Below are 18,700 nucleotides of genomic sequence, written 5' to 3'. Positions count from 1 at the left end.
TTTATGAGCAAGAGAGCAGGCTCAGAGAGGGTGTGTAACCTCTGCAAGGTCACACAGATAGTAAGTACACCTAAATAAGATTTTCTTTTCACTTGAAGGAAGCTGAGGCTTATAGATGTGAACCAACGGTTGCCAAGTTCAGAGAGCTAACTGGTAGCAGAAGCAAAGCTCATCCTATGTCTCCTTACTCTAAGGAATGGAATCCATGGAATTTCTAGCTGGCCAGGGCCCCAGAGACCAGTGTTCAATCCCATCATTTAGAAGATAAAACAGGGCAAGGGAAAAGAAGTGACTTAGATGTAGTCTCAGGATCATAGCTCTAGTTCTGGAAGGGGCTACCTAGACCAACCCCTTCATTTGACAGATAAGGAAACTGAGGCCCAGGGAGGTTCTTTCCATTATGTTGCCATGCTGTTTCTCATGATGAAGCCCCCAAATCAAGAACAAATTGATGGGAAACAAGGAAGGAAATGGCTTTCCACACACATTCTCAATCCATTTCTCCTATTGGAATAAACACACCTCCTCTGGAACTGATGAGCTTCCTGTTCTCTACTCACCCCCTCCAACCCTAGTCCCATTCAAGTTTGCTACCTGCCAAGCTCATATCTTCCCTGGGCAAAGGGTCTTGGGAACTTTGCCAGGAGCTGAACCTGAATGACATCAAGGAGGGATCCCTCACCTATCACCTCTTCTGGTTCCTACTGGGCTGCTGTCCACAGCAAAAAAGACAGAGAGAAGCAACTGAGCAGGTGAATTAAGCAAACAGAAGAGGTGATAATCTCCCCAAGGAAAGAGTAAGATTTGCTTCAGACAAGTTTTAGGACAAACCAATCACCAACTGCTGCATTAGGACCCTTAGGTGCATGGGCTGTATTCCTCCAACAGGCTATAAATTCCATGAGGGAAGAGGTTGTGGGTGGCCTAAACTTGGTACCCTCCATCCCTTCGTTCTTGCTCTCAGTCAACTCCACCCTCTATCATCATAGATATTTGTAGAATCTTAGGTTTAGAACTAAGAAGGGCCTTGGAGAACATCTTGTCCAAGGGTTCTCATCTGGGACCCTGAATTTTTTAAGTACTGTGACAACAATTTCAATAGAATTGATTTCCCTGATAATCATTTATTTTTTTATTTTAAGCCCTTAAAACACTATTCTGAAAATGTCTACAGGCTTCAATGAACTGCCATAGGGACCCTATTCAGTTGTGGTTGACTCTACATGATCCCATTTGGGGTTTTCTCAGGAAAGATATTAGAATGGTTGGCCATTTCCTTCTCCAGCTTATTTTTTTTTTAATTCTTACCTTCTATCTTAGAATCAATACTAAATATTGATTCCAAGGTAGGAGAGTGGAAAGGACTAGGTGGTTAAATGACTTGCCCAAGGTCACATAATTAGAAAGTATCTGGGACCATATTTGAACCTGGGTCCTCTCATCTCCAGGCTTGGCTCTCTATCCACTGAGGCACCTAGCCACTTTAATCATCAGCTTATTTTACAGATAAAGAAACAGAAAAAGTGCCTTGCCCTGGTTCATATAGCTTTTAAGTGTCTGAGGCTGGATTTGAATTCATGAAGATGAGTTTTCTTGACTTCAGGCTCATCACTCTATCCACTTCTCCATCTAGCTGTCCCAAAAGGGCCAGGACACAAAGATTAATAACCCCTGATTCTAGTTCAACCCCCTCTATTTTATATATAAGGGAGAAGCTAAGTGATATGTTCAAGGTCACATAGGCACATAGGAGCATAAATCAAGAGATAAAATGGATCTCAGTGGCCAATTCTTTAATTTTTCAGTTACAGAAACCACATGGAATAGTGAAGGGATTTACTTAAATTCATGCAAGTAGTCATTGTCTGAGGTAGGATTTGAATCCAGGTCTCTGATTCTATGGCCAGTACTCTTTATCCTGTACTGACTACTTAAAAAAAAGAGATGAATATACCTGATAGGATCATAGATCTAGAACTCAAAGGGATCTCTATGGCCATGTTGTTCAACACCCTCTTTGTATAGATAAGGCACCTGAGGTCCAGAGAGCTGGTGACTTGTCCAAAGTCACACAGTAGAAAGTACTCTTAGAGCCAAGATTCAAACCCAGGTCCTCTGAACCCAAATCCCCTCTTCTTCCCATTGTACCACTCTGTCTCTACTGTGGCATTGATTATTGAGAGCTGAGGCTGCTGGGAGGCTGGGGAATTCTTTAGCTAGAAGCTTTGTTGAGTAAAGATGTTCATTATACATGCCCCAAATATTAGCATCAATCCTTGGAAGTAACCCATCTTAGCCAATACACACCCTTTCCCAGACCTTACCTGAATTCCTACAATGCTTAAAGCCTCTTCCTAATTCTGGCCCCAATACCCCAATAATATTCTAGCTCTATCCTATTTTTCCACTATATATGCAACCTCCCCCCTCTGTTTAGTACTGGAAGTAACAGAGGAACACAAAAAACACCATAGAAAAGAGGTGAGGAAAAACTATTGGGATTGAGTGGTCAGGAGAAGCCAATGGGAAAGACACTTGGGGAGCCTTAGAATTCAGAAGGAATTGGGATAGGGAGCTGGTTGTCAGAGACTGGGGACAGGAATATGGGGGAGAAGGGTAGGAGTACTCAAACTTAAGCTTATTCCTTAGTAACCTGGACCTTTTGCTCTTTCAGAGGTTCCATTTGAAATGTTCTCTCCTGGTCAGCTGAAAGTCCCTTTTGCTGAAAATATCCTTGGGTGGAGGGGCTAGAAGGGGAGTATGATCTGAAATGTCTCCCACACAGGAAGAGGCTGGGGTGAACTGAAACTGAGCTCCCCCTCCTCACCCCCATCACTACCCATTTCAGTGCTGATTGTCATCACCAGACCCTGACCCTGCCAGGGAGAGAGAAGAGGTGGATGAGGAGAATGAAGGCGAGAAGGAGGAGAGGAAAGTGGAGAAAAAAGAGGGGGTGAAGGAGGAGGTGGAAGAAGAGGAAAAGCTGAGTGTTTGATTGAGGAGGCTGGTGTTTTCAGCTGAGTGGTTTAGTGGTAACCTTAGAGGGACAGCCACATCCTCTCCTTGATGAGGTCAAAGGATGCTCTAAGCAACAATCACTGTCTCCCCTCCACACTCCAAATTGCCCAAAGGAAAGGACAATTGCTCTAACAAGCTGGCTGAGAGCTTGTTCTGGAAGATAAGATAGATTCTGAAGCTGAGCAAAGAGAGGAAGCTGTGAAAAGAGAAAGAAGGGCTAAGGACATTGAAGATGAGATGGACTATTGAGCTAGAAGGGGTTCAGGCCTTTAGGTTTGTCCTCTGCTGGGCTGGGTGGGACTCCTCCAAGTGGAGCTGCATTAAAATTTGGCATAGTCAAAAAAGCATTCTATTCTGTCACAGGACCTGGGTTTGAATTCTGGCTCTGCTGGGTGACCTTGAGCAAGTCTCTTTCTCATACCAGACCCTTACATTTAGGAGTGGGTTGTTTCTTTCTTTCTAATTATTATTTTTATTGCCATTATTATTAATTACCTGGAGACTAAAACTGATCACAAAATGAGGGAGCATGTATGTCTTACCTGAGACACATTATTCTTCCCTTGACCTTGTTTCAAAATGCCTCTTGTGCCCTCTCCTACCCCCCATTCTTTTTCATCAATGAGCAGGCATGAATAATCAATCAATTCCATTTCAGCAAGATGACAATGCCCCCCCCTTCTTCTTTAACTCCTGAGGTGTTTTGAAAAGGCAGCATGATGTAGTAGATAGAGAGATGGCTGTTATTTTCCTCACCTCCCCCATATTATCAACATTATTATCTTCATTAAGACTCAGGAAATTTATAACTTGCTTGAGCTGATCCTCCTTGCCAGAGCTGACCAAAGCTGGCAGCAACTAATAAGCATGCTGATGCCAGATTCATCAAGACTACTAGATGTGATTAAAAAACCAAAACAAGAATTCCAAGCACCAGGCCCTTCCATGACTGTCAGCCTTTCTTTTGCTCTTCATAACTGGAATCTACAACAGGTTCCCGCATACTCAACCTTCTTGATTGTGCTAACCTCTGTTTCTCAATGGTTAACCTAATTAACCCTCTCTTATTTTCCATTGTCAAAGATAGTAATTGCCTATTGTCAGGAACTTCATCCCTAGATGACAAAGCCCAAGATTGTGACTCATAATATTCTACTCTGTTCAAGGCATAGCTAATCTAGTCACTCTGTTCTGGTTGGAATTGGAAAGGGATGATACAATGTCCAAAATGAGGGAGGTGATAGCCTTGTTGTACTCTTCCCAGGGTGAGTGACATCTAGAGTATTCATATTGGCTCTGGCTAACATATTTTAGGCCATAAGATTACTGATCATGGGGGGCAGCTGGGTAGCTCAGTGGATTGAGAGCCAGGCCTAGAGATGGGAGGTCCTAGGTTCAAATCTGACCTCAGACACTTCCCAGCTGTGTGACCCTGGGCAAGTCACTTGACCCCCATTGCCTAGCCTTTACCACTCTTCTGCCTTGGAGCCAATACACAGTATTGATTTCAAGATGGAAGGTAAGGGTTTAAAAAAACAAAAAAGATTACTGATCATGAGCTGGATTTTCACCTAGGGCTGTTGAAGCCCAGGGAGATGAAATGATTGGCCCAAGGTCACTGAGTAAGCATCAGAGGTGGAAATTCATTTCATTTCCTCTGATTCCAAAGCCAACATACTTTCTCTTGTTCCATGTCATTCATTGGCTTAAAGAAAATGAATGGGACCTGGAGACAGACCCTACCATACGAGAACTTTTAAAAGAAACTAAGAATATGTAGCCTGGAGAAAAGAAGACTTAGGGGAAGAGTTTTAGCAGAAGGGGCACAAGTGGAAGAGGAATTAGACTTGTTTTGCTTGGCTATAGAGGGGGACAATGAGGAATAATGTGTGGAAGCCACATGGAGGTGATTTTAGAATTGATCTAAAGAAGAAATTTGAGAGAGCCAGAAGTGGAATTGGTTGCTTTGTGTATCCAAAGTAGAAGTGGGTTCCCTTTCATTTGTTTTGGAAAGGAAGAGTATAATCTCTGATGATCATCTTTCTAGTGGGAAAGGAACAAAAGCTATTCCCCACAATGATTTTCTGGACAGACTTGATTTTGGATTTTAGGATCTAATTCCATTGAGGAGACAGAGAGAGAGAGAGAGAGAGAGAGAGAGAGAGAGAGAGAGAGAGAGAGACAGACAGACAGACAGACAGACAGACAGACAGACAGACAGACAGAGACAGAGAGAGACAGAGAGACACACAGAGAGAGACACAGAGACAGACAAAGACAGAGACAGAGACAGAGAGACAGAGAGAGACAGAGAGACACAGAGAGAGACAGAGACAGAGACAGAGAGAGACAGAGAGAGACAGGGAGAGACAGAGAGAGACAGAGAGAGACAGAGAGAGAAAGAGCACGCAGGGGGAACAGTACCATAAGATCACTGATATTATAGGGAAGGAATGTTGGAAGTAATCTCAATGTAATTTCTTCATTTTATAATTCACACAACTGTTGATTTAGAACTTGGAAGGGACCTAATGGACCATCTATTTCAACCTCTTCATTTTACAGATGAGGAAACCAAGACTCAAGGAGGTTCAGTGACTTGTTCAAAGTTACCCAGTAAGAGTCAGAGGCAATGTTTGAACCCAGGTTTTCTGATTCCAAACCCAGTGTTCTTTTCATAGTACCAAAAGGAGAGTGAAGCCCAGGAAAGGGAATGGGTGAATTAAGATTAATCAAATGCTGTGCTCTTCTTGGGCCTGGGCTGCATGATAGAAAAACAAAAAAGCAGGAAAAAAACTTAATCGTTTGACCATCCTGTATGAGCACCAAACCTCATGTCTAGAATATATTGTCTCACTGAATTAAATGACTTCTCTATTTTAGATACTCTACCTCATTACAAAACAACTGATAAACTTCATCAGGAATTTGTTTCAGCACAGCAGACAGCTCCCACCCTTCCTGATTAGGGGTATATATTTTTTTCTGGATGCATTTTCTTGATTGATTTCAGAAAGGATCACAATTCCAAGGAGAACAGAATGAGAAGGGGTTCCTTGACTGTCACTGAATCTAGTATCTTGTCTTCAGGCCACAATAATAGATTTAATTACCTCTCTTTTAGATCATCTCAGAAAGAATGGTTTACAATCCCTGGTGAAGGTTCTGTCTAGTCCTTGTGGAATAGTGAAAAGAATGCTGGACTTGGATTCTAGATATCTAGTTGCAATTCTGTCAGAAACTTGCTGTATGACCTTGGGCAAGTCAGCTCTGTTCTCTAGACCTCAGTGTCCTCTTCTGACAAACATTCTTAAGGTTTTTTTTCCAGTTTGAATGTTTTTGAGTTTATGATCTACTTGACACCAGCCCCATGCTAATGCCTCCTTTCTGTGAATTCAGATGGTATTAAGAGTCTGCTCAACAGCAATTAACATACTTGATTTTTATCTTCTTAATTATTCTATGTTTTCCAGAATATAAGCTCTCTATGGATAGAGATCATATCTCCTCCTCCTCTCTCTGGAAAAATTCAGATCATAGGATATGCAATGAGGGGCTCTGCCAATAAGGGACTCAACAGTCCTAAGATGTGACCCATAGTCAATGACTCCCATCTTATAAGAAGATCAAACTCTAGACCCAAAGGCACAATTCATCATTCCCTAACTCATTGGCTTATTGTACTTGCTCAGGATGAAACCAGAGAAATCTTTAAAAAACAAAGGTTGAGTACAAATTCATTCACTCAAAATGCCTTTTCAGGCTACCTCTCTTGTGTGTATACAGTACTGTGCTCTAGAAAGGCCTTTTTTCTTGTCTGAATTAAGCCATTCATGCTCAAATGGTCCATTCTTTTTGTAGGCACTTGGAATTTTCTCTTCCTGATTATCAAAGGCTTTAAAATAATTTCCCCTTTTTTTGGTAGAGAGGATGACAAAGAAACAATGATGGGACATGTAACACATGGGGAAAAAGAGAAGAAAACCCAGATTCTTGTTTATCTAGTCTTCTCCTTGGAGCCTTCTGTTTGCCACCTTTCACTATGCCTTCCAGGGAGATGATTCCTCCCTCCCACCAGGGCCCCAGAGATAAGACCCTATACCAGAGGATAAAGTCTCAAAAGGGATTACTTGCACCATTTAGAACTCACTGACTACTCATCTTCAATTTGGATCCAACCCAGCCCCTCCCCACACCCCCATACCTCCTGACTTCCAAGCATTCAGTGCATGAAGCATAAAATTGGGTGGTTTATGACAAATGTTCATGGGCACTCATGATGATTCAATTGGATGGGATTTTCCAAGAAGAGAGCCTGAGAATTGCACCTGAGTGAACTTGGAAAGAGAGTTGTGGCCACTGGCCTCCATCCCCCCCTTTACCCTACTCCTCCCCAGTTACTCTTCCTCTCTGGCCCTCCAGAGTTCCATCCATGAGGAGATAAAGGGTCAGCACTACCATCCTGAAGTCAGTGACATTTATCTTTGTTGTCCTCCCTTCTTTTCAGAGCCTTTCCCCATTTTTCTTTTCTTGGTTCTCCTTCCTCAACTCCTTCTTGTATTCAATTCCCTGTTCATTTTCCCGGGTCATGTTATCAATCACTTTCAGATAAGGAATTGGCCTTTAACAAGATATTCCCTTGATGGATTTAGAATCAGAGAACCTGGGCTCCAATCCCATGTGTACTACTTAATACATATATCACCTTGGATCAATCACTTTTCTCAGGACACAAGTCTCTTCAGTTATAAAATTAGAAGGTTGGATTGGATGGCCTCTAAGAACCCTCCCAGCTCCACACTTATACTCCTTAACAGAATGCCTCCATGCTTGAAAAGAATAGAGCTAGAATGGTGATATTTCAAACCCTATAACAAATAATAGGGTAAAGATCTGGGTGTCCTATTCAGCATCATCCAGATAATACCACATAGGTGGCCATCTTCATCTATTCCTCATCTCCCCTCTCTTCTCCCTGCTTCCCTATAGTCTCCTATTTCTAGCTTGTTTCTAGGCTTTATTCCTTCAACCCTGGTGTGTAGGATTGCTAGAAATTGATATAAGTTGACTTTTGAAGACCCAGAGAATCAAAGGGACAAGTTTAAATAACCCCAGACCTGTAGAATTCATCAGATGCCCCTTGAATTGAACCCTGACAATCCTATCTTCAGCATGGTTCTTTAAAACAATTCTGCATTCTTCAGTCAGGGGAGCAGTGGCGGAGGGTAGAAAGACCTAAGTTGCCTGAACTTGATTTATTACATAAATTGTAAGTAAGTCAGGAGAAAATTTTCCAATAGAAATCCTGAGCTAAGTGCAAACTGCATATTCTAAAGTTAACGACTACAGAGAAATATAGAGCCTCGTCTTCTCACTGCCCTGGTCTTTGGGTAAACCAGGATTTGGTGGGACAGACTTCTCATTTTCTATAGGCTTCTAGGGTTAGGGGTTCAGGTTCAGTGGTGGGATCGGGTTATATGTTAGGATGTAAGAAGTCACATGGATGAAGGTACATCTCAGTGATGTCACAGGATTGTGAAAAGGAGTTCAGAAATTTAGTCTTCCCCCACCCCCTCCCCGCTTGCTATTCTCCTGGAATGAGCATCCTTTTCTCCTTGGGAAACTTGTTCCTATTTTTAGAGATTGTAGAGGACAGGGGACTTTCTTTCTGGATGCCTCAGCTCTATTTGAGGAGTTATCTTGTTGCAGAGAAAAGAGTACTGAATTTGAAGTCAAGGTTCTAGGTTTGAATTCCGACCTTGATGCTCACATCCTGTGTGCCCTTGAATTCCTAGAACCCCTCTGGGATCTAGTTTTTATTTATAAAATGAGCAAGTTGTATTAGATGTTTCCAAGGCTTCTTTCTTTCTAAATTTATGATCCAATGACGTGGAGATCAAGGAATCCCACTTCAAAGTCATCTTATCCAGCCTCTCTTCCTAGACAGAAATCCCCTCTTGGTCTTGGATTCAGGACACCTTGATTCCAGTCCCTTTTTGCCATTATTTCTTGTGTGTGACTGAGTGTGTGGGACATTATAGAAAAGTGACAAGACAGAACAGTGGATAGAGCACCAGACCTGGAAATGGGAGGACTTGGCTTAGAATCTGACCCCAGATACTTCCTAGTTGTGTGACCCTGGGCAAATCACTTAACCCTAATTGCCTGCCCTTACCACTCTAGTCTTAGAGTTTTTACTATGACAGAAGGTAAGAGTTAAAAAAAAAAACTCCCTGAGGTTGAAGGTTCATTGTACAATGTGGTGGAAAGAGCAATGACTTTTGGAATGAAAAGCTGAGAAGAATATCATATCTGCCATGTCTTAATTATATTTCCTCAGGCAAGTCACTCCATTACCTCTCTGTGTCTCAGTTTCCTGCCCTGCACAATGAAGGAGTTGGATTAAGGAGGTTAAGTGACTTGTTCAAGGTCACACAGCTAGGAGGTATCTGAGGTCAGATTTGAACTGAGGTCCTCCCAACTCCAGATGGGCTATCTATCCACTAAGCCATTTAGCTGCCCCCACATTCTATGATCTTAACTGTGACTTTTATTACCCAGGAGCACACTGGTTCACAAGGCAGCCCAATTAGCAGATGAAAGAAAATGAAGGGTTCAAGGAAACAAGTGATCTGTCCAAGGTCATGTAGTCAGTTAGTGACAATGTACAAAAGGATCCAAGGGAAGAAAATGCCTGAGTGTTAGAAAGTTCACTCTTAGACTGAGCCAGAATCTACCTTCCTCCAGTTTCACTCATTTGTCCTACTTCTTCCCACTGAGGCCAAGCAGAATGAATCTCCACCCCCTTCCACTTGACAGCCCTTCGGATATTTTTATTTTTATTTGAAGGATTGCAGTAGTCTTCACCTGTCCCTATCTAAGGAGAGCTGAGGGTAATTAAGGGCTGTCTTGATGGGTTGGTTTTCTGGGCAGGAGACAGACTGTGCTCATTAAAGTTGTTCTCTCTCCTTCCTTCAACCTCATCTAACCCTGATTTGCAGACCTTTTATAGTTCTTACCACATTCTGCCTCATGTGGCAGTTCCTGATCTCACACACACACACACACACACACACACACACACACACACACACACACACACAAGCATATATACACACAGCAAACCCCATCAGTATATATATATACACCCCATATGATACACAAACATAGTATACACACATACACGTATGTTTTAAACACACATACATGCAAAAACATATGTGTATGTCTATGTGTGCATGACTGGATTCATATATACCATGGGCAAATATCTTCATCACCTGCAACAATGGGTATTTCTAAGAGCGATGCAGCATAAAAAGGGAGCCAGAGGGCAAGATCTACAAGATGACAAAATAAAAACTATTTAGAAGGAGCTCAAAATAGGTACTTTAGAAACTTGAAGTCCATGAGGAATACAGAGACTACAGAAGGAATAAATAAGATAAAAGTTATGAATCAAAGAATAAAAACCTAAAGTGATATAAAGGGAAGGGAAATAAGGAAGAGATAGCAGGAAAAGCCTTTTTTTTTTTTAAGAAAAAAGATACAGAAATAGAAATTTAAAAAACGAACAGGCAAAATAAGTTGAAGGGGAGAAAAAGGGGGATGTTACTTCTCTACATAATTGAGAGAAAAGCAGGGGAAGAATTTGAAAACTAGGCAAAAGAAATACAGCAAAACTCTAAAATTAGGTAAAGAAGTGGTGACAAATGGCATGGAGGCTTGAGGTAAGGGGAAGAGAGCTGATGGAAACTAAGTTCCCTTAAATTTGATTAAGATAAAGTAGCTGAAGAGAAAAAAGTAGTATATTTTAAAGAAAATATTCCAATTGAGAAAAAATACTAGACAAATGGAAGCAAATATAAAACCTAACTCTTATAGCTTTAAATGTGAATGGATTCAATAATCCAGTAAAGTGAAAAAGAGTGACAGATTGGATGAGAAAACAAATCTTCAAAATTCGTTGCTTACATGCCTAAATAGCAAATGCCTTTCCAGTATAGACTGAATGTCTTTCAAGACAGTTATGGTGTAGTAGAAAGAGCATTGTATATTTGGAGTCAGAAGAGCTATGCTAAAATCCTGGCTTTGCCACTTTTGTGACCTTAGTAAGTCATTTTGAGTTGTAGTTTCCTTTTCTGTAAGATGAAGAGGGTGGATCCTAGTCCCTTTCAGTATTAAGGCTATCATCTTACGGGACATTATGGGGCAATGATAAGAACAATGGGTTTTTCAGTAGAAGGACCTAGTTTGAATCTGTGTTTGAGTCACAAATCTGTTAGTTGCTAGAGCTGTGGCATTGGACAAGTCCCTCTCACTCTTTGAACTTTTGGGTTTCTTCTCTGTAAACTGAGGGAGTCATACTCAGTGATCTCAAAGTCACTTGGAATGGCATGGTCTTTCCACTTTAAACTTTATGATCTTATCTTTTGACCATCCTATCCCCAGCCCTGGGATTACCTTTTCTACTTTATCATTTTAAGTTTTATCTTCTATCCTTCACTAACCCTCTAAATCTCAGTTAACCAGGTCTTCCTGCTGTACTAGTGAGTCATTCTTTTGAGTTTCTTTTTTTTTAAGTCTTTACTTTATGTTCTATAATCAATAATGTATATTGGTTCTAAGGTAGAAGAGTGGTAAGGACTAGACAAAGAGGGTTAAGTGACTTGCCCAGAGTCACACAGTTAGGAAGTTTCTGAGGCCAATATTGAATTTCTTTTTTTTTTTAAACCCTTACCTTCGGTCTTGGAGTCAATACTGTGTATTGGCTCCAAGGCAGAAGAGTGGTAAGGGCTAGGCAAGGGGGGTCAAGTGACTTGCCCAGGGTCACACAGCTAGGAAGTGTCTGAGGTCATATTTGAACCTAGGACCTCCCGTCTCTAGTCCTGGCTCTCCATCCACTGAGCTACCCAGCTGCCCCTCAATATTGAATTTCTAAAGCACAAGTTAGTCCATAAACTCTAATGTCTTCCTATTGGGGACAAATATAAATTCTTCCATTGGACTTTTAGAGCCTTTAGTAATCTTACCACAAATTATCTTTCCAGCCTTATTATTTGTTACTCTTTTCCACATTCAGCCAAAGTGGCCCTACAACATTCCTCACAAATCCCACTTCATTTCTTGTCTTTCACTATTTCAGAGAATGTACCACCTCCTCATCTCTGACCCTTAGAAATCCCTAGTTTCCTTCCAGACTCAGCTCAGATACCATCTTCTACAAGAAGCCTTTCTTTCTTTTTTTTTTCTCCCTTCCACCTCTTCCCCACCTCTGCTAAATAAGATTAACTTGCATTTTTTAAATGTTCCTATATATGGGTATATTGCCTCCTTCACTTGAATGTAAGCTCCTTGAGGGCAGGGATTATTTCACTTTTGTCTTTGTATCCCCAAAACCTGGAAGAATTTTGGGCACTCAGTGAGTATTTACTAAATATTTGTTGATTGGTTGATTGAGTCTGGATTTTTTAAAATTTTAAACCCTTAACTTCTGTCTTGGAGTCAATACTGTGTATTGGCTCCAAGGCAGAAGAGCGGTATGGGCTAGGCAATGGGGGTCAAGTGACTTGCCCAGGGTCACACAGCTGAGAAGTGTCTGAGGTCAGATTTGAACCTAGGACTTCCCATCTCTAGGCCTGGCTCTCCATCCACTGAGCCACCCAGCTGCCCCCTTGAGCCTGGATTTTCAAAAGTTTGTTTTAATTTGCTTTTATACCTTTCACCTGCTTTGAGATAAAGGAAAATGAAGGCTAGATAAGGAAACTTGCCTGAGGTCATATGGTTAATTTATGTCAGGTTCTCTTGATTATACCTCTATGCTTTCTCAGTACTGATATTTAGCTTTGCTCATTCCACCACTACCCCAAAGCCCTGGAGGAGGAAGAGGACCTCAGGAACATATGGTCTTACATCATTCTCTAACTATTTTGAATAAGTCCCATCCTTCCCCTGGCTAGACCTCAAGGACCATAGCTCAAGGGAGGAAACACATCTTCTGCCTCCCCCTCAGGGAAGCGTAGCATGAGGCAATGCCTTAGATGAATTACCTTAGGACAGAGGATACTAAATACAGATAGGGAAGGAGCTTTTCAAGGGACATTTCGTTTTTTCCTCATTTTTCAGATGAGGAAAATGAGGCACAGTGTGAAGTGACTTGACTGGTCACAGAGCTAGTAAATGTCAATTATGTGCTTTTGCTAAAAAAAGATCACCTTATATTTGTTTTATATATACTTATATATGGGTATGCCAGTGATGGCAAACCCATGGCATGGGTTCCAAAGATGGTACACAGAGCATTCTCTGAGGGCACGAGGACTCCTCCCCACCAGAGTTCATTACTAAAAAGGGAGAGGAACTTGGGTGGAGCTGCTCCCTTCCTCCACTTCACCATGTCTGAAGACATTTTTTTCACATCACCCATCCCTCTGCCCAGCAGCCTAATGGGAGCTCACACAGGCTCACAGGCAGCAGAGCTGGAGGGGAGTGAGGCGCTTGGGCCTCGCTGAGGACATTCCTCACTTCACCCACCCAGCAGCCCAACGGGAGTGCTTCCTCCCTCCCCTCTGTGGGGGTACACTTGGCACTCAGTGTGGGGTACAGGTAGGGAAGTTGGGGGTGGGGTGGGGTCTGGCACTCCATCTCTAAAAGGCTTGTCATCGCTGGAGGATGCTATCTCACTCATTTGAATGTAAGCTCCTTGAGGGCAAGACTTCAAGTTCAGCAAGCTATTCATTATAATGCCACCACTTAATCTCCAAGGACAAGGGACTGCCCCCGGAGGCTCTCAAGCTCCTCCCTTAGCCTACTGAGGCTCACAACCCAATAGCTCACACTCTGCCTCTGGTTTCAATCCCTCTCTTGCTGATCCTCCCTAGTTTCCCCACAAGAAACTCACATGTGGCGACCATGTTGATCCTCCCTGGTCAGGACTCCCTCCTTCTCCATCAGCATCTGTCTGAAGGTCCCCACCTTCTGCCGGATCTCCTCTTCAGAATACCTGCAGCAGACAGAGAAGGTGGAAAAGAAAGACAAAACAAGGCTGCTGTAACTAGAGTTTTTTGGCTTCTCTTTGCCCCATAATGCTCCCTCCCACCTTTGAGGGAACTGTTGGTCTTCAGAAAGGAAAACTGATGAGATGTAATCAAGGAAGGACTCATGATTAAATGCCTCTTCTATGACCACTGGTGAGGAATGGGGGTTGATGGCAGGACCTGTTTATGTCTGTTTATGTTTCTGTAATATACATCATCACTGAAATGCATCCATTTATTTATTATTATGCCCTTTGGATGGTGAGAAGCTCATTACCTCATGAGACATCCTGATCTAGTGTTAGACAAGTCTAGAGTTATACAGGCAAGAGGAAGAGGCTGAAGAAGGAATATCACGACTGACAGCTAGATTCAGGACTAGCCCCATTTCTTGTCTTCTCTAGAGTATATAGCTAAGTATTTAAGAATGAGGCAGATCCGGGACATTCCCGACCCCTTCTACTCCAGCCCCATCTTGGGCTATGGATAGTAGTGCTGTAGGAGGAGGGTCACATCCAAAGAACTGACAACTCAGACAGTCTCCACAGCAAGGGAACAAGCTTCATTGAGAGGGAGAAAGGCAGCAGAATGGCCCTGGCACTGGAGTGGCCCTGGGGATGGAAAGACCCTGAGGGGGTTTTCAGGAATGTTTTTTATCTTGCTTGGTTGAGGGGGGAGTCAATTGCTTTGGGTAGCAGCAACCTTTCAGTACCCAAGGAACTGAGGTCTCTTTACCCATGGTTCCCCTTGGCCTCTGTGGCTTTACCTATGTCACCTTGCTTTTCCAGTGGTGGTGATGGTGGGGGATCACAATGCAGATGGAATGCTAATGATGTGTGAACCACCTGGGGCAACTCTAGGGCCAGTTTTGGCTAGTTTTGTTCTGGCTCCAAGGAGGGAAAGTCCCTGGTTCACTGTGCCTATGCTGTTTAGCCACTTGCCAAACAAAGTTCTGGTAGACATCCTCCTAACAACCCATAAACATCAGTATAGTAACCCATCTACATGGCAGCCAGCCACATTAGCAGGGCTGAGCCAAGGAGGAATTGGGAGTAGAGGTGGGTGAAAACTCCAGTCTTTATGAGTGTGAATGTGACTGAAATGGCATCGCAAATTTGTTTTGGATTGACTGTTGCTTTGTGTTTTCCATATTATTAGCTGCAAATCATAGGAAAGACCTTTGAGGTTATTTGATACAACTCATTCATTTAACAGATAAGGAAACTGAGGACCAGGTAGGCTGTGACCTGCCCACACATGTAGTAAGTGATGAAATAAAGATTTGAACTCAGGTCCTCTGACTTGAAATCTAATGTTCTTTCCACCATCCTGTTCTATGTTTCTGTAATGAAAAGATGCCTAAAAAAAAGACAGTCTTGGTACCCAGTAGTGTATCATTGGGAAGCAGCTTTGTCTTCATGGCAGTGGACTGGAAAAGAAACCTTTAAGTAGCAATGGACCTTTCTCTCCCCTCTCCTTAATCACTTTCCTTCCACTCCCATCTCAGTGGGCTGTCTCTATTTTGGTCCAGGACAAAGTTAGACTCTCTCCCCATTTTTGGATGGGCACTGAGGCAGAGAAAGGAGAAATATCAACACCTCACATTTCTATTGGGCAAAAGCAAAGGAATCAGGGACAAGAGACCCAGGTTCTCATTCTAGTCCTGCCATTTGTAAGCTGTGTGACCTTGGCCAAGGGCCTTCCATTCTCTGGCTCTCCAGGCCAATGAGGGAGAGTTAGATATTGTGATCTCAAAGGCCCCTTCCATCTTGAAACCCTATAATCCTGATGATCTGAATGAGACAATTTCTAAAATTCCTTCCAGCTATAAACTTCCTCAATTCTAAATTTTATGGGGTTTAAAGAATCCTTTTACCTACTAAGAGCCAGAGAGATACAGCAACTTACTGATGGTCACACAGCAAGAGAACTGGGATTGAAAACCAGGTCTCTTAACTCTCCTTCCATCTGATATTCTTTCAACTGCTGAATCTAATCATGATAGACTGGTAGGTACCACTCTCTCCAGGAAGCCTTCTTCACTCTTCCCAGTTGTTATTGTTTCTCCTTCCTCAAATAAATGTCATTTGTTTCTTTATATATGCATTGCATCTCCTCCCCACAATATAAGCTCCTTGAGGGCAGGGACTGGTTTCCTTTTTTGTCTTTGACTCTCCAGTGCCTGGCACATTGGAGGAGTGACATATCAAAAATCTGTGATTTGTCCTAGAGGACACAGAATGAACCTATCTAGTTTTGTGAATAGGTCAAGGGGGATGCTTGAGGCCCACAGAGGGTGGGATTTGCACAGGAGCATGGGTGGTAAGGGCCAGAGAGAGTTCAAACCCATTTCTTCTCAACTCCAGGCTCAACACTCCATTCACTTTCCCATCCTGCCTTGCATTAAGTAGAGGTTTTAAAATGCTGCTCTTCGGGTCATGTTAGGGAGTTGTCACCTGTGCATCTGCCTTGGGGTGGGGAGCAGGGGGGGCCCTGACCATCACAGGCTTTGAGCCTTCTCATAGTCACATCAGGTTACCCAAGGGAAAAGTGTTCAGAACCCAAATTACTGAGCTATCAAATAAATATTAAGGGCTGAGATATTATTTAATAGTAGAAAATGAATAGACTCCTGTAATTGTTATGAATATTAATCAAATATCTGAATACTGGAAAGAAATACTAATGGGGTTTGAGCTGAAGCAAATGAATATAAATGACCAGGTGATATCAATGAAGAAAGATCTCTGAGCCTGGAGAAGATATAATGAGTATGTGTGGGCTTGCATGTGTGTTTGTTTCTTAAATATATTTTTGTTGATTATTTACAACACATTTTTACTGGATCCTTTACTTGGATCCTTTCTCCCTCCCCCCCCCCCAGAACCTCTGTGTACATGTGTGTGCTTGAAGTGGAGGAGAGGGAAGAAAGGAGTAGATACCAAGGAGCATGGATGGCAGCTCAGAGATCATAGATTTAGAATTGCAGCACTCTGGACAGCAATTAGAACTGTGCTGCCTCCTCACTCAAGTCACTAAACTGTGCATACCTTAAAAAGATTTTTTTAACTCTTACCTTCCATTTTAGAATCAATACTGTGGGTTGGTTCCAAGGCAGAAGAGCAGTAAGGGCTGGGCAATGGGGGTTAAGTGACCTGCCCAGGGTCACACAGCTAGAAAGTACCTGAGACCAGATTCAATCTTGGGACTTTTTGTCTCTAGGCCTATGCATACTTTTTGACCAAAGATATCACTACTAGGCCAATAATCCAAAGAGATTAAAGAAAGGGGAAGGATCCATATGTACCAAGATACTTATACAGCTTTTGTGGTGGCCAAGAGCTGGAGACAAAGGGGTGCTCAACAATTAGCCAAATGGATTCCAATACTTGAATTTGATGGAATATTGTTGTGCCATAAAAAATGATGAAGGGTTGGATTCAGAGAAAACTTGGAAGACATATGAATTGATGCAGAATAAAATGAGCAGAACCAAGTAAATAACTTTTACAGTAGCAATAACCTTGGAAAGGCAAACATTTTGGAAAGCAGTCAGAATTTGGATCAATGCAATGGACAGCTATGTCTCCAGAGAAGTGATGATGATAATGATGGAGATAGGATGCAGAATATGTTCTGGTGCAGAAAGTGTGTAGATTAGCTTTGATTTTCCAATTCTTTTTTTGAAAAATTTATTTAATTAATTAAGAATATTTTTCCATGGTTACAAGATTCATATTCTCTGCCCTACCCCAATCCCCCTCCTATAGACAACATGCAATTCCTCTGGGTTTTGCATGTGTCATTGATCAAGACCCATTTCTATTGTCTAATTCTTCAAAAGAATTGAGTTTCCCTTTTTCCTTGGGGGAAAGAGACTAAGGATCATTTTGCTATAAAAAAAGAAGAAAGGAAGGAAAAGAGGGCCATCAAAATACCTTTAAAATGCTCAAAAAGGAAGAGAAGTAAGGTTAGTAGAAAGAAAATGAGCAGGATAACTTGGGAAATAGCATACGATAAGGAAAGGAACAGGTGGAATTATATATATATATATTTAAAAGCAAGCTGTATTTCATGTAGATTCATGGCTTCACACAGAATCTTTTTCTGTCCTGTTTTGTATATGGAAATGTTCTTTCTTTTTTGGTATTTGTTAAATTCAGAATAAAAATTAAAAAATAGATTTTGAGTTGGAAAGGATGCTAGAGTTCATTTAGTCTAACTCTTTCCTCCCCCCATATTAAGGATGGGATGCCCAGAAAGGTAAGGTTACTTGTCCAAGGTGAGGAGAAATAAAGGAAACAAGCATTTGTTAAGTACCTACTATGTGCCAGGAATTGTGCTAAATGCTTTACTGATATTATTTCATTTGATCCTCACAACAAATCTGTGAAGTAGATGCTATCATGATCCCCATTTTATAGATGAGGAAACTAAGGCAAACAAAGGTGAAGTGATTTACCACACACTACTAGTATGAGTTTGAGGCCAGATTTGAACTCAGGTCTTCCTACTCCTAATGCCAACCTCTTTCCACTGCACTAAACTGCCTCTGAAAGCATTGAACCTCAAAGTACAGACTTAGGTGTTGACAATTTGGGGCCAGGTCCCCGTTTGGCTTCTCTGGTGATTATGGGTTCTTCACA

General features: G+C 42.0%; 1 protein-coding gene across 2 annotated transcripts in view; it reads right to left on the bottom strand.

Annotated features, from left to right (window-relative positions):
* SRRM3 (serine/arginine repetitive matrix 3) overlaps nucleotides 1-18,700 on the bottom strand; it is a 110,364-nt gene that overhangs the window by 32,698 nt on the left and 58,966 nt on the right. For both annotated transcript variants that reach the window (XM_056819795.1, XM_007485990.2), the window contains one exon: nucleotides 13,919-14,020. In XM_056819795.1, the coding sequence (XP_056675773.1) occupies nucleotides 13,919-14,020 (102 nt within the window). The remainder of the gene's footprint in view (nucleotides 1-13,918; nucleotides 14,021-18,700) is intronic.

Source organism: Monodelphis domestica, chromosome 2, assembly GCF_027887165.1.
Source record: "Monodelphis domestica isolate mMonDom1 chromosome 2, mMonDom1.pri, whole genome shotgun sequence".
Classification (NCBI taxonomy): Eukaryota; Metazoa; Chordata; class Mammalia; order Didelphimorphia; family Didelphidae; genus Monodelphis; species Monodelphis domestica.
The sequence above is the reverse complement of the archived record's forward strand: the minus strand, read 5'-3'. Positions and strand labels throughout refer to the sequence as shown.